Here is a 16,198-nt window from a genome sequence, read left to right as displayed (position 1 = left end):
TAGCCCTCCGGCTTCTGGTGCCCGCCGAGGGATCCCCCCCTCTGCCACAACAGGTGGCCCTATTGGTGCGGAGGGTTGTGGAGCTGGGGAATCGGGAGGCGGTATGGGGTCTAGGGCTGGAGGGTAAGGTGGTGGTGGGGGATCGAGGAGAAGCAGATCTGACTGCAAGTCTGGATATATCGCCTTCCGTGGGTCCGGGGCTGCAGATGACTTCTCGGCGTCCGGGGCTTTTTTCAGGGCCAGTACTTCCGACCGTGCTGGTGCGCATGCAGACATGCCTGTTGAGGGAACAAAGGGCCGGACCCACGGAGGCGGGGGGGAGAGAACTAGATCTTCCCAGACCAGGCTATATGGTATCTGGTCTGGGTGTCCGTGGGGTCCTGTGTTAAAGACCCTAGACTTGACTAGCCTGATCTGATCTAACATAAAGGATCCCTCAGGTGGCCACCCTGTCTGAAATGTAGGCCACTCAGAGGTACACAGCGTTTGCCATCTCCCTTTCCTTACTTCTACCGAAAGGTTGTGGGCCCTAGCCTTAACTTCGGTCCAGTGACTTAGAGTGAGAGAGAGAGGCGTCGTCATAGTTTGTCCCATTATCGTCCGTCAGGAGAAAGATAGAGCACAGGAGAACAATAAAATTTCAGAAGACACACCTTAATATTGCCGCCGCGAGCTCGTTTTAAAACTGCAACCAACTCAGATTCAGATGGCAGTTTGTATATCCTGCCAGGACCGGTGAAGGGGAGACAAAATTTGTCTCTCCTTCCAGATGGACCACCAGGGCGTCCCCCAGGGTCCGTGGACACCAGCTATTGGCACGTCTGCCTAGCCAGGAGTCCAATACAGATTTCACAGTGAGCCGGTTCGCACGGCTTCTTTCTGATGGCGGCTTACAGAGGACAGAAGACGAACAGACAGACAATTAGGCCTACCTGATACCTCCAACTCTCGAGGTTCCTGCGACCCGGGGCGAGTGGGGATCCCGGACGAGCCCCCAATCTGTTAGACCTGAACGGTCTCCGAGGGATCCCAGCTCGCCCAAGAACCGCCAAGAGTCGAGAGTCGCTGCAACACGCAAGAGGTTTATTAGGAGCCGGTGCACCGGGGTTCCTTGGTCCTCACGCAGGAGGCCGAAGAGGAATCCCCCACAAGCGGAATCACATACATTTTATAGCTTTCATTTTTCATTATGCAAAGTGTGGATATATCAAGGGTTTTTTTTCTCATTGGTTTGTTTGTTCCGGACCGGAGTGGGGACTTGGCTCTAGTTCCTTGATTGGTTGGCTCTCGGATGCCTACTTTACATTTACCGGAGTGGGGTCTTGGCTCTAGTTCCTTGATTGGTTAGCTGTCGGATGCCTACTTTACATTTTCGTGTTTTTGTGGTGGGGGGGTTGAGTCACATGAGTTATGGTTGGCTAGGGCGACCTTTAAACTCTGGCTTAATCATTCTTATCACCCGCCATACTTGTTTGCTCGGAAGGGTTTCTGCCCAGGGGGGACATTCCAGTATCTTATTGCCAGCCGAAAAAAAGCTCAAAGCTCAAAAGTATCGATAGGGAAGGAGGGGTGTAAGTATAGTTAAGGCCCTACAAGTGACTCTTCTGGCTTTGTTTAGATACATTCAACAGTTTAAGGGGAAGAAACTTTATGAAGTGGTTAAAACTTTTGTGTATATTTAGGTAAAATACAAGGCAAATTGTATGTATTCTTCTAAAGCAAGATTCTTGCAAATCATGGATCTACCCATGAATAATTAGGAGGAGTGCCTTAAACCCTGTGAAATTGAATACATGTTCTTGTCTTTGATTCACTTATACGTTTTTCCGGAAAGCGGGTCCAAATTTTATTAAATTCTCAGAGAGTGAACCATACCAACCTTAAAATAACTCTTTGCGTCTCTCCAAGGTTAGAGCTAAAAAGAACTTCACTTTAGTTAAAAGGCTTATATAATTTTTTTTCAATTAAACAGTTTCAGTTTTTCTGAGCCATTTAAAGAAGGAGCTCTCAGAAATAAGACTTCTCTTCTAGCCGGGATTGTTTCAAGATTAATCTCTCTATCCAAACACTTCATTCCCTTTCTTGTCCTGCCCCTGTTCCCCTCAGGATTGAGGAGGATCAAAGAAAAGGGGGGACTGAAACCAAGCAGGACCCCGTGGGGCCCTCCCAGGAACAAAAAGCCTCTCCGTGTCCCCCGCTTCTTGTTTGTAGGAAACAGGCTGTAGCCTCCTGGGCCTTCCCTGAGTTCCAGAGAGCCGGCTCAGGCAGTTAATGGTTGGGACAGTGGAGTCACGGGGCTCCTAGCTCCTCCTGAAGGGATGGGGGTAACGGTCTGCTGCGTATCTCTGAGCTGCTCTGCAGAAGCGGAGCCCCCCCCCGCCCCCCGCCGCGCTGCGGGATGGTGCCGACCCGAGACTGGTTGGAACCAGAAGCTTGCGGTTCCCGAGCCGTCGTCACCCTCTTACCACCAGCCGCTCAGAAGAAGGTCCACAGGTTGAGCGCGCATCCTGGACCCTCTCCCCTAACAATGTCTTTAAAGACCCTTGCTTGAAAGCGGTCGGGGAGTTCGGGTCTCGTTGCACACGCTCTGCCTGTTCACCTTGCTTGGCAGCCTGCTTTGCTGCAAACACTCGCTGTCGGAGTTTCGCTTTCTGGGCCGCGAGCACACGACCCCTTGCTTGGTAACAAACTGAAGCAGACTTTGGATGACTTTAACCTGACTTACGCTCCTCGCTAAGCTGACTCTGATGGCAGCAGGGACGGCTCGACAGGAGAGTTTGAGCGTCCAGTCATGTTTGAACAGGTCTAATTCGGGGTGTTTAGGAATCAGGGTGTCTTTTTAGTTCTTTAGGTCCTCTGTTTGCACATTTTGGCCATCCAAGGCAGACGTATCAGTAGCATAGTAACACAATATACAGATTTTTAAAAGCAGGACATTATCCAACCTCCATTATCCCAGTACTAAGAGGTAACTATGGTTAACATTTTAAACCAAACCTTGAAATGTGATATATGTATATTTTTTTAAATAAAAATGCAGTAACACTGCTTTTTATAACGAATTCATCATAACTCTCTTTATTTCAGTAACATTACCAATAATAGTTGAACGGCGCGCATATATCATCGCTGCATTTACCCCGTCTCCTATTAGTCATTTAGATTGTTGCTAATTTTCACCGTCATAATCAGTGCTCTGCTAGTCTTATAAGTAAGTGTCTGCCATCATCTTTGATTATTTTACTGGGAAGTAGAAGTGTTAGGTTTGGGACTTCCCTGATGGTCCGGTGGTTAGGACTCTGCACTTTCACTGCCTGGGCCGGGTTCAGTTCTTGGTCTGGGAACTAAGATCCCGCAAGCCGCGTGGTACGGCACAGTGTTAGGTCAAATTTCAGGAATAATTTTAAAGCCTTTGGTACTTTTGCAAAATTGCCTTCCAGAAAGATGGTAACAGTGACGGGTATTTTTACCTGTGATACGTGTGTTGAATTCTTGTTTTTGTTTTTAATATAATATAGGCAGGAAAATAAACACTTGCCTATATCAGAGGCAGGTTGCTCTGAGAATCCTGTGACGTGCAAATATAAATGATTAGCAAATAATCTCAAGTCTGCAGTGTAATTGTCTCTGAAAAGAAAATGTCAAAGCATTTGAACTAGCCATGATATTTTTCCAGCTTTACTGAAGTATAATTGACAAAGAAAATTTAAATATCTTTAACGTGTACACCTTGATGATTTGGTGTCAGTGTACATTGTGAAGTGATTCCTGCAGCCCAAGTAGTTGACGTATCTGTCACCTCACGTAAGTTACCTTTTCATTTTGTTTTGCTTTGCTTTTCCGGTGAGAGCACTTGAGATCTACTCTCTCAGCAAATTTCAAGTGTAAAAAACAGTATAATTAACTGTAGTCACCGTGCTGTACATTGGGGCCTCGGGATTTATTCACCTGGTAACTTGTACCAACCTCCCTCTGCTGTATCCCACCCCCTAGTCCCTGGCAACCATTCTCTCTCTGCTTCTGGTTTGGAATTTCTTTTCAGGTCCCACATCTGAGTAGTGCCGTGCAGTATTTGTTGTTCTCTATCTGGCTTGGTTCGCTTGGCACGAGGCCTCCAGCTTCATCTGTGTTGTTGAAAATGGCGGGATTTCCTTCTTTTTAAAGGCTGAGCAGTATTTCCTTGTGTGTGTATTTATGTGTACGTGTGTGTATGTGTGTGTATTTTACATCCTCTTCATCTGTTGATGGGCCCTTCGGTTGTTTTCACGTCTTGGCTGCAGTGCACATCGGGGTGCAGATCTATCTGGGATAGTGATTTTGTTTCCTTTGGATGTATGCCAGAGATGGGATTGCTGGATCGTCTGGTATGAACTAGGCATGATTGAAAAAGGATATCAGGTCTTCTTTCACTTGCTGGGAACCATTCTAAAGACTAGGAAGTTACAGTCTAGTGCAAAGTAGTGATTCTCAAACGTTTATAGGTATGAGACTCACACAGGGAAGCTTGTTAAATGTTCCCATTTTGGGATCCCACCCAGAGGCAGGTGTGTGGAGACCACACTTAGAAAAACCAGATTAGAATAAGCACATTAGTTAAATATTTTCAAACCTGAAAGAGCGGTGCAGTATGTAATCCCACACATGGCAGCTAGCCTGTTTTATAGAACAAAAGCTCTATCTGAGACGAAGAAAGTATTTAGAGTGAGTTTGTTATTTAGCCCAGTGTTAAATGGTAACCATAGTAATGATAATGGTAGTTGTTGTTATTACTGATTGTCATTCAAGTCAGGTAAAATATCAGTTGTAGTGCAGATAATTTAAATTTATTAATTTGCTTTCTCCCATTTTTTTTCATAATAGTTAATTTAATTGTTTCAATTATGATCTTCATTGAGTGGACTTGGGCTTTATTTTATCATTTTCGTTAAGTCTTTACCTGATAGTGACCTCTTTCTGGCCATGTAACATAATCTCAAACACAGTCATCTACCTGGTGACAGTTCCAGAACCACAGGATTAGCCTGTGTAGGGCCTGACCTAAAATCCAATTGAAATTAATTACAGCAAAAGGCACACATTCTGTGGTTTATTTCAGGCATTTGTCCAGGGTAGTATCGTTAGATATTCAGTTACTTAAAGACAGGAAGTCGGGCTAGATGATTTCCAGGGGTCCATGCCAAGTCATAGTTCTTGTTTGTGATTACTATGCCTTAGTTTGAAACCCCATGTAAGAGTCAACTCTTCCTGGAGTAGGATATGACTGCCTGAGACACGTGATTCCCTGATTGTCTGAATATGAAATTTCATCAGTCCTTTTCTGTTTCCATTTAGTTATATGCTCTCAGAGTTGCTTACAGTATATTTTTAATATCTAGGAGGAAGTGGTGAAGTTAACTGAGAAATGTCTGAATAATGCCATTGACAGCCCAGCACTGAATGCCAGGAGAGTTCCTCCTGACTTGAAGAGTAACATTTTGAAGGCTCAAGTAGAAGCAGTGCAGAAGGTAAGCTGCCTTTACTAGGGTCCTGGTGAAGTGGAAGGAGACCCTGTAGAACAAAGAAAGTACATGAACGGTAGACATGAGTGACTTGGCTGGTGATTAGAGAAAGAGAAGTACCAGGAAGCACACTCAAGATGGCAATGCCAGAACTTCCCTGGCGGTCCAGTGGTTAGGACTCTACACTTCCACCGCAGAGGGTGCAGGTTCCATCCCTGTTCGGGGAACTAAGATCCTGCATGCCGCGCTGTGCGGCCAAAAAAAGGAAAAAAAGAAGAAGAAAAAAAAAGATGGCAAATGCCTTCCCAACTCCAAATTCTACTCAGGCAAGATTAAGAGTGGGGAGTCACAGGATAAAAAGAGTAAAGATGCTGCTCTACAGTATAAGAAGTTAAAAAAAAAAAGTCAAATTCCTGTAGAGGTGAGTCCCTAATCATCTTTGTCACTTTTTTTTTTTTTTTTTTTTTTGCGGTACGCGGGCCTCTCACCACCGTGGCCTCTCCCGTTGCGGAGCGCAGGCTCCGGACGCACAGGCTCAGAAGCCACGGCTCACGGGCCCAGCTGCTCCGCGGCACGTGGGATCTTCCCGGACCGGGGCACGAACCTGCATCCCCTGCATCGGCAGGCGAACTCTCAACTACTGCGCCACCAGGGAAGCCCTCTTTGTCACTTTTATAGCTGGAAACTCTGGTGATTTTTAGGTTCCTGTCAATATTAAGTCTATGACTTTAAGTCTTTCTTTCTCAATTCATTGTTCCCCACCACCCATCTACCCCCAGTTCAGCAAAATTGTGATGTTATTATAGTAACAGAGTGATGGTTATAAGGCGAAGAGTTGGCTGTGTCGTCTCATGAAGGGTGCAGTGGGAGGGGACCAGCCCCCATGAAGTTGATGGCATCCATGCTCCCAAAATCAGCTTTTCCTTGGCCCTCCCCAACTTTCAGGTTATCCTCTGTGCTGAAACGGGACAGAAGCCTGTCTCACCAAGTCCTGTTGTCAACTAGGATTTCAAAATAACACTGTTGTTGAGAAGGGGCTCTTTCTCCATTGTGTTCCCAGGCACGAGCCTTGGAGAGAACTGAGAGGACTTGAGGGATATCGTTCGTGCATTTTATGTACCCTCTCACCCCAGTGTAAACATAAAACCTAATATTTATATATAAAAACAAATATAAAATACAGCAGTACAGGCTCTGGAATCAGACCACTGGAGTTTGAATCCTGTTTCTAATCTACTAGTAGCTAGTCACCGATTAGCTTTGTGACTTGGCAAGTTAGTTAATTTCCCTGAGCCTCAGTTTAATTATTGTTTAAAAAGGGGTAATGGTGATACCTTCTCTAAGGTGGGTTATAAGGATGAAATAAAATGATAAAGGTAAAGGCCACAGAATGGCTTCTGGCACAGAATTAGTGTTTGGTAAGTGTTGACACTGCCTATTGTTGCAACAGTGGTGGTGACAGTTTTTCGTCACCTTACGTTTCAGTTGTACTTTGGACCTGTTTTGACTTGAACAAGAGAGAAATAACTTGAATAGCCCTAAATGAAAGGTTTTGTTTTATAGTTAAAATCATCCCACAAAGAAAAATTCAGGACCAGATGCCTTCGTTGTTAAGGGCTACTGAACATCTAAGGAAGAAGTAATGACAGTTCTACACGAGCTCTTTCAGGGATTAAAAGAGCAGGGAGCACTTCCCAGCTCATCTCTGAGCCAGTCTTAGCCTCACGCCAAAGCCAGGGAAGGAGAGTACAGCAGAGCAGCTGCAGACCAGGACGGCTCCTGAGTGTGGACTCAAAGGCCTTAACAAAGTAGAAGCCAATCATACTGAACAGCTTATAAACCAGTATAGCACACCACGGCCAAGTAGGCTTTATCTCAAGAAAAAAGTTGGTTTATCGTTCAAAAACATATTTAAAAATAAGGAAAATTGTCTCAATTTATTTGGAAAAGGCATTTCACATTATTTAACACTTGTTCATGATAAAAGCTCACAGCAAACTAGGGATAGAATGGAACTTCAGCCTGACAAAGGGTATCTATGAAAAAAGTCTACAGCTAACATTGGAATTCATAGCTAAAGTTAACAACTGACATGCCCGTGTGGGCAGTGATGGACTGCCTGCAATGCACGCAGCTGGTAAGAACATAAAATGTTCCGAGTACTTTATAAAAGAGTTGGTAAGGGCTTCCCTGGTGGTGTAGTGGTTGAGATCCACCTGCCAATGCAGGGGACACAGGTTCGATCCCTGGTCCCGGAAGTTCCCACATGTGGTGGAGCTACTAAGCCCATGTGCCACAACTACTGAGCCTGCACTCTAGAGCCCATGAGCCACAACTGCTGAAGCCCATGTGCCACAACTATTGAGCCCGTGCACCTAGAGCCCGTGCTCCGCGACAAGAGAAATCCCCGCAATGATAGGCATGCGTGCCGCAACGAGGAGCAGCCCCCGCTCAACGCAACTAGAGAAAGCCCACACGCAGCAACAAAGACCCAACACAGCCAAAAATTAATTAAGTAATTTTAAAAAAAGAGTTGGTAAAATATTAAACGTACACTTAGCATATGACTCAGCAGCCCCACTCTTAGGTATTTACTCAAGAGAAATAGAAGTGTAGGTTCACACAGGTATTAGTACATGAATGTTCCTGGCACCTTTGTTTGTAATAGGTAAAAACTAGAAACGATCCAAATGTCCATCAGTAAGTAAACAGATAAACAAATTGGGGTGTATCCATTACAGCGGAAAGCTACTCAGCACGCAAAAAAGGAATGCGTTAGTGACTCATGCACACCGTGGGTGAACCTCAAAAACATCCTGTTACGCTAAAGAGGGAGCCACAAAAGGATGTTATGATTCCATGTATATGAAACTATGGAAAGCAGAGATCACTGCTGGCCACGTGGATGGGTTTTTGGTGGGATTGCACCGGTTGTTCCCCTCAAGGGGACATTTGGGGGAGTGGAGTGTGACGTATGTTGGTTGTAGTGTTGGTTATGCACCAAACCGTACATTTAAAATGGGTGCATCTTACTGTATATAAATGATACCTCAATAACTGACCTCTTTAGAATTCTCCTCTGAAATATTCCTTGTACCCAGGGGAAAACAAAAAGCCAGATACACAGCTTAACATCTGTTTCTTCTTTTTATCATGTAAATTTGAACAATTCTGGCATTGAATCTTTTTGGATTCTGTGTACATTGACTAACATATACCATTGTGTCTTACATAATTTAGAGCTGTCTAGTAAAGCTTATGGATTCATAGACCAACATACTGAAGTGGAAACTTGCTTGGAGTATGAATTTGGGCATGGGATAGAATTGTTCTGGGTACAGTACTGATATTTCCATAGGTAAGGTATGGTTACCTCTTTCTGTAACTGAAGCAAACAGATATTTCTATTTTTACTGGAAAGGAATGTAAATTTATTACTTTATCATCCACAAGAGAGATTTAATTTTTTTAACTAATTTTTTTTGGAGTATAGTTGATTTACAATGTTGTGTTAGTTTCTGCTGTACAGCAGAGTGAATCAGTTAATATTTCTTCTCTTTCCTAGATTCTATTCCCACATAGGTTATTACAGTGTATTAAAGAGATTTAATTTTTATGATTTCTTTTTCTTAGGTTACAAGAGAAGATAGCTTATTAAGTCATAAAAATGCCAGTGTTCAGGATGCTGCCACCAACAGGTACAGTTGTGGGTAGACTGAATTAAATTGATGTTCTTTTCCTCTTAACTTTCTTTGGGGGGTGTTTTTTTTTTTCTCTTTTCCACTCTGTGATCACATGGTTTCAGGATAGCCATTTGAAAGATAGCCTGAAATCACGCTTCTATCCACTACATAGCTTCTTAGGACCTAATTTTAGATCATTTGAAGATACTCCTAATTAATCTTTTCATTCTGATTCTTCTTCAGCTGATTCAAACCGTAGAGCAGAAGCAGCCTTTGAAGACATTTTTAATCTCGTAGGATACCTGGTGAAGAATGTGTGCTATTTCTCTTAGGTGTGGTAGTTGCCTTAGTGCCATGCTGTTGGCAGGGCGGGATCGCTCTTATAAACTGTCTTACTAGGCCTCCCATGGCGCAAGCAGATTTCTTTGCTGTTCCCTCGGAGTCCCTCCTGCCTGTCTTGTCTTGTTGATGCAGTTTGTTTCGTTCGGCCCTGCGCATCCAGTGTTCTGTGCTTAGTTGGTGCTAAGCACTGTTGAGTGAATGTGTTTCTTTTCCCGTTATTCAGAACTTATGCAGTGAAGAGTTTTCTGATTCGTGATATTCAGTTCCAGGTGCTGTAATCAACATAGCACTTAAGCACATGCTTCATGTAAGGACCTTACAGTTAGTACTCAGCAAACCTACTACTTGGTGATCGGGGTACAACTGGAATTACAACATAACTTTTTCTAAGAAATCAATTTTCCCTCAACACTTTTAACGCTGTTGTTGTTTTTATTGGAGCCTTTTAGAGTAACCTCATCACAGATTTTTTTGCCAAGAGGAGGATGATGGGATGTGACTACCCAGTTGTTTATCAGAAATTTCATTGAACTCTGGAAGGTGGAAAGGTCCTGGAATGGACTCCAACTTCCGGATTTGTTTTTCCAAATGGCTGTTGGTATTTTGAATAATCTGTTTTCCTCCCAGGATTTGAAATGGATCCTTTAAAATATGCTTATGTTCTTATACAAACCTGGGTCTGTTTCTGGATCTTTTCCTTTTCTGGTACTGTTTTTTTCCTCATGCCATACCACACTTTTAAAAAGTTGCTGTACCCCCTTTTTAAAAGGAAAGATTTCAGGCGTACAGAAAGGTATGGAGACTATATAATACATGTCTGTGTACCAAATGTCAAGCTTTGTCATATTTTGCTATAGTAGATTTAGATCATTTTGCTCTTATCTTTTTTTTGAGCTGTAATTCCTACACATTAACCCTTTAAAAGTAGGCAATTTAATGCTTTTTAGTGAATTGACAAAGTTGTGCAACCCTAACCACTATCTAATTCCATCATATCGTCCTCACCCCTAACGGAAGCACCCTCTGCATATGCTGGCTCTCCACATTGCTCCTCTGGCACCTGGGGACCACCCACCTAGTTTCTGCCTGCACTGGATTTGCCTGCTTTGGACAGTTCATATAACTGGACTCATACAAATATGTGTCTGGCTTTTTTCATTTGACATCATGTTTTCAAGTTTCATCCATATTGTAGCCTGTATTGGTACGTCATGGCCAAATAATATTCCGTTGTATATCCATGTGTCAATTGATGGACATTTGTGTTGTTTCTGCTTTTTGGCTACTGTGAATATAGCTGTTGTTGAACATTCCCACACGAGGATTTCTGTAGACATGCTTTCAGTTCTCTTTCATGTGCGCCCAGGAGGCTGTTGGGAGTCATGTGGTAACTCTGTCTCTAACTTACTGAGCACCTGCCAAAGTGTCTTCCAAAACAGCTAAGACATTTTCCAGTCCACCAGCAACATATGGTCTTCCCAACTTCTCCATATCCTTGGCAGTGTTTATTCTTCATTTTAAAAACTGGACCCACCCCAGTGAGTACGAAGCGGTGCCTCATTGTAGTTTTGATTTTCATTTACCTTGAGAACAGCGATGTTGACAGCCTTTTTTCTTTGGAGAAATGTCTCTTCAGATCGTTGACTTTTGTAATAACAGCTTTATTGAGATACGATTCAAATCACCCATTTACAGTGTACGATTCAGTCGCTTTTGTTTTGATGTATCTGAATCTTAAAAAAGTTATCCATGGTTTCTTCATTTCAGTTGACACAGTGTATTCATTTTTTAATTTATGGACAAATGTTTGTTCCACATTAACATTGTGCATGTTCTTCATTATACACACATGTTGTAAGGATTTTTCATCTGCTTTTTGTGTTTTGCAGCAGTGTAAACTATGTTAAGACTAATCTTTTTTTTCCTCCTTTTTAGTTTGGTTTGGCCTCAGGATTCTTTTTTTAAAATTGAAGTATAATTGATTTACAATATTATGTTTGTTTCAGGTGTATAATTACAATGATTCAATAGTTTTATAGATTATACTCCATTCTTAAATTTATTATAAGTTGGGTATATTTATATCCTTGTAGCCTATTTATTTTATACATAGTATTTAGTTTATACTTATTGATTTCCTATCCCTATCTAGCCTCTCCCCACTTCCCTCATCCTACTAGTAACCCCTAGTTCTCTGTATCTGTGAATCTGTTTCTGTTTTGTTATATTCATTTATTTTTTAGATTCCACATATAAGTGATAACATACAGTATTTGTCTTTCTCTGTCTGACTTATTTCAGTAAACATAATACCCTCTAGGTCCATCCATGTTGTTGCAAATGGCAGAATTTCTTTTTTATGGCTGAGTAATATTCCACTGCATGTATACACCGCATCTTCTTTATCCATTCATCTTGATGGACACTTAGGTTGCTTTTGTATCTTGGCTATTGTAAATAATGCTGCTGTAAACATTGGGGAGCGTGTATCTTTTTGAATTAGTATTTTTGTTTTCTCTGGATATATATCAGAAATACAATAGAATTGCTGGACTGCGTAGTAATTCTATTTTTAGTTTTTTGAGGAACCTCCATACTGTTTTCCATAGTGGCTGCACCAATTTACATTCCCACCAACAGAGCACAAGTGTTCCCTTTTCTCCACATCCTCACCAACATTTGCTATTTTTGCTCTTTTTGACCATAGCCATTCTGACAGATGTGAGGTGATATCTCATTGTTTTGATTAGCATCTCCCTGATGATGAGCGATGTTGAGCATCTTTTCATGTGCCTATCGGCCATCTGTATGTATTCTTTGGAAAAATGCCTATCCAGGTCTTCTGCCCACTTTTAATTGGTTTGTTTATTTTTTTAATATTGAGTTGTATGAGCTATTTATGTATTTTACATGTTAACCTCTTACTGGTCATATATCATTTGCAAACAAACATTTTCTCCCATTCTGTAGGTCATCTTTTCATTTTTTCAGTGGTTTCCTTTGCTCTGCAAAAGCCTTTAAGTTTAATTAGGCCCCATTTGTTTAGTTTTGCTTTTGTTTCCTTTGCCTTAGGAGACAGATCCAAAAACAATATTGCTATGATTTATATCAAAGAGTGTTCTACCTTTGTTTTCTGTTGGTTTTATGGTTTCTGGTCTTATATTTAGGTCTTTTATCCATTTTTAGTTTATTTTTGTATGGTGTGAGAAAATGTTCTAATTTCATTCTTTTACATGTAGGTGCCCAGTTTTCCCAGAACCATTTACTGAAGAGGCTGTCTTTTCCCCAGTGTATGTTCTTGCCTCTTTTGTTGTGGATTAATTGACCCTAAGTGCATGGGATTATCTCTGGGCTCTCTATTCCGTTCCATTGATCTATGTGTCTGTTTTTGTGTCAGTACCAGACTGTTTTGATTACTGTAGCTTTGTAGTATAGTTTGAAGTCAGGGAGTGTGATACCTCCAGCTTTATTCTTTTTTTTCAAGATTGCTTTGGCAATTCGGGGTCCTTTGTGTTTCCATATAAGTTTTATGATTATTTGTTCCAGTTCTGTGAAGAATGTCTGATAGGGAGTTTGATAGGGATTACATTAAATCTGTAGATTGTTTTGGGTAGTATGGACATTTTAACAATATTAATTCTTCCAGTACATGAACATGGGATATCTTTCCATTTCTTTGTATCATCTTGAGATTTCTTTGTCAATGTTTTCAGAGTTTAGTTTTCAGAGTATAGGCCTTTTGCCTCCTTGGTTAAGTTTATTCCTGGGTATTTTATTATTTTTGATGCAGTTTTATACAGGGCTGTTTTTTTAATTTCTCTTTCTGATAGTTTGTTATTAGTGTGTAGAAAAGCAGGACTAATCTCTTGTTGAGGGGTTGGGAGACTTCATTGTGAAATGTATTTCACTCCTTTCAGGGCTCACTCCTTTAGTCTCAGCTGTTTCTCTTCTCTGGAGCACAAAGTTAGTTAGCTTTTCTCTCTGGTAACTTTTAGGTTTTTCACTGCTTATTCTTGAGATTCTGCATTTTCATTGCTGTGCATCTAAGTATAGTTTTTTTCATTCTTGTTAGTATTCAAGGTGGTGTTTCAGTCTGAAGACCTATGTCTTTTTTTTAATTCTGGAAAGTCATAAGCCCTTATCTTTGTGAATATCCAGCATCCATTAGACATTAGCTGAAATACCCTGATCCCTTGTCTGTCTCTGTCTCTCATAACTGTTCCTTCTTACTTTTCATCTCTCTGCCTCTGTGTGCCTCAGTGCTGTGGCTGCAGTGGTCCTAGCTTTCATCTAGCTCCCAAGGCTGACTTTTCCATCTAGGATTTGCCTCTTGTTTCTTCTCCGTCTCCTTGTGGGATTGGACAGGCACTGCTCCTGTCACTTGCATGCTTTCCAGTGATGCTGGAGAGGACTGGCGTCCCTGCCGGGTGTGTTCTCCTGGTGGGTGATGGTCTCTTGGCTTCCCCGTTTCCTCCCTGGCATCGAGGCTGTCTGTAAGCTGCTCCTGTTCTTGTGATCCTCACCTGGGGTTGACGTCCTTGTCCTTCCTGCTGGCATCCTCTCCCGGGCCAGTCACGCCATCATGTCTGGAGCCCTGGAGGTGGGCTGCTGCCCTGTGCAGTGGAGCACTCCCGCCCGCCTCCTGAAGGGGCTTCCTGCCTTGTTCTCCGCGTCTCAGGTGTTCCGTGTCACTGAGCTGTCCCGTTCTTGATCTCTCTTCTTCATGTATCTGTCTGTCTTGTTTTGTATATCTGCCTTGTCTTTTACGTGTTTTCTCTAGATTGGATGCTCTTTGGAGCAGACTGTAGCATCTAATCTGCCCATAACCATGAAATCACCTCTTGTACTGTGCATTTCACGGTTTTCAGCATTTCCTCAAAGCTCCTGAGCTACCACTGACATCCTTTATTGGTTCTGAAGTTGTATGAATTTATTCTTTTGTTAAAAAGAAATCTTTTCTGTCATTTCACTGAGCTTTAGCAGGGAAGCACAGCAGTAGTGAACGGGTCTGACCTGGTTGTGAACCTGTTATGCGATGGGTGGGGAGGGGTTCACGGCAGCGTGTGAGGCAGTGCGGACCACTGTCTGCTCCCCCCCACACCCGCTGTCTCTTCCTTCCCTGCGGGCCAGTTACCCTACTTCCCTGAGCCTCCTCCTTCAGCACGCTACCTGTTGCTCCTGCATCGGTCGTCCGTGACGCGAACCTGCCTTTCTCTTCCTAGTGCTGAGTTAAATGAGAAGGCCATGCCCGTCCCTGGAGGGTCTCTCATTCCGATGCGAACCATGCCTGCAGAAAATGGGCCTGCTCTAAAGGTAACGATTCCTTCCACTTTCAAGGTTGCTCCACAGAGACTCCCCTGTCTCAAATCCTGGTTGTACAGGATACCTGGTGATCTCTGAGGGCCACCAGAACGCCAGCTGTGAGAAGAGCGTTGAGCCTCACTTCTCTAGGGAGAATCCTATTGTCACATCCCTCCCAAGAGCAGCTTAGGGTTTCTTCTCCATTTTTGAGGTATTTGTTGGTAGTTTTGTTTTTAGGGTGTCTCGGTGTTTTTGGGTTTTGGGTTCGTGCTATGCTTCCCTAGTGTCTCAGACTGTACGTGACACATAACAGGCACTAAATAAATATTGATGGATTAAGATTGACACTGATTGTGTTGTAACATAACCAGCTTCTCTCAAATCCTGCCTCTCCTCTCTATCCATCTGCCGTACAGCCTTAGCAGGTCACAAGTCACAGAAACCCAGCTCATTGCCCAGTGAATGTTGGAATTTGCAAGTTAAGCAAAAAATTATTTTTGTAGATGAACATTTACCATTTTGTTCTTTTATTGTGTAAGCACATTTATTGTAGAAATTTACCAAATATTTCATGAAAACAAAACATTAGAAATCACCTGATTCCTGGTTTCTCAGACTTAGGGGTTTAAAAAAAAAAACCTCAACCTAAAATACCTTTAATCAGGAAATTCCTTTCTGCTAATTAAAATTCTAAAAAGATACACTGACATCTCTCATCACTGAAAATCATTAGGGTGGAACCCAAGATGTTTTTGGAGCAGAGAAGGACATTTAGCCCAAAGGTTTATTGCATATTGTACCAAACAGTGTGATAGGCTTTGAAAATTCAAAAATGAGTGAAACATGGCCTCTTCTTTCAAACTGCTTCCAGCACAGTTGGAGAGAGAATTTTGATAAGCTGTGGTAGAGATATGCACAGGCCACCTGGGGGGGGCTCACTCAGGTCACAGGGTACAAGGGGGCGGGGTAGGAGGAGGGGTTGTGGGAGGAGACAGGCAGTTTTTCATATGTGAGATTAAACTTCAGTTGACATCGAACAGGAAACGCACTGTGGCCCGAAGACAGACAGGCAGAAATGTATAAATGAAGGGCCTTTTTTGTTATGGATTACACCCTGAATACTTACTTCTCTTATTTCCAGACTGGAATTTTATCTGTTATCCTTTCAAAATTCTTCCTGGGCCCAGAAACACACACACACACACACACACTGCAGTACAGAACTCTGTTTCTATAAGGTGCTTCAAATACTAACTAGACAAAAGTATTAACATTGGGGGGGGGTATATTGTACTCTTTGTGAGCAGTGAAGCATCCATGTGGATTAGGAAGCGTTGCAAGTTCAGGCGTGTCCTTAGCCATCGTCTCCTGGGC

The 16,198-nt window shown here is 42.6% G+C and overlaps 1 protein-coding gene across 1 annotated transcript in view; it reads left to right on the top strand.

Moving 5' to 3' along the window:
* The window catches only part of EPB41L5 (erythrocyte membrane protein band 4.1 like 5), a 157,685-nt gene that overhangs the window by 126,786 nt on the left and 14,701 nt on the right, over nucleotides 1–16,198 (top strand). Inside the window, exons 19-21 of the mRNA XM_067025897.1 lie at nucleotides 5,376–5,504; nucleotides 9,132–9,196; nucleotides 14,746–14,836. Coding sequence (XP_066881998.1) covers nucleotides 5,376–5,504; nucleotides 9,132–9,196; nucleotides 14,746–14,836 — 285 coding nt within the window. The remainder of the gene's footprint in view (nucleotides 1–5,375; nucleotides 5,505–9,131; nucleotides 9,197–14,745; nucleotides 14,837–16,198) is intronic.

Source organism: Kogia breviceps, chromosome 2 (genome assembly GCF_026419965.1).
Source record: "Kogia breviceps isolate mKogBre1 chromosome 2, mKogBre1 haplotype 1, whole genome shotgun sequence".
NCBI classification, from domain to species: domain Eukaryota; kingdom Metazoa; phylum Chordata; class Mammalia; order Artiodactyla; family Physeteridae; genus Kogia; species Kogia breviceps.
This window is presented reverse-complemented; position numbering and strand designations above follow the sequence as displayed.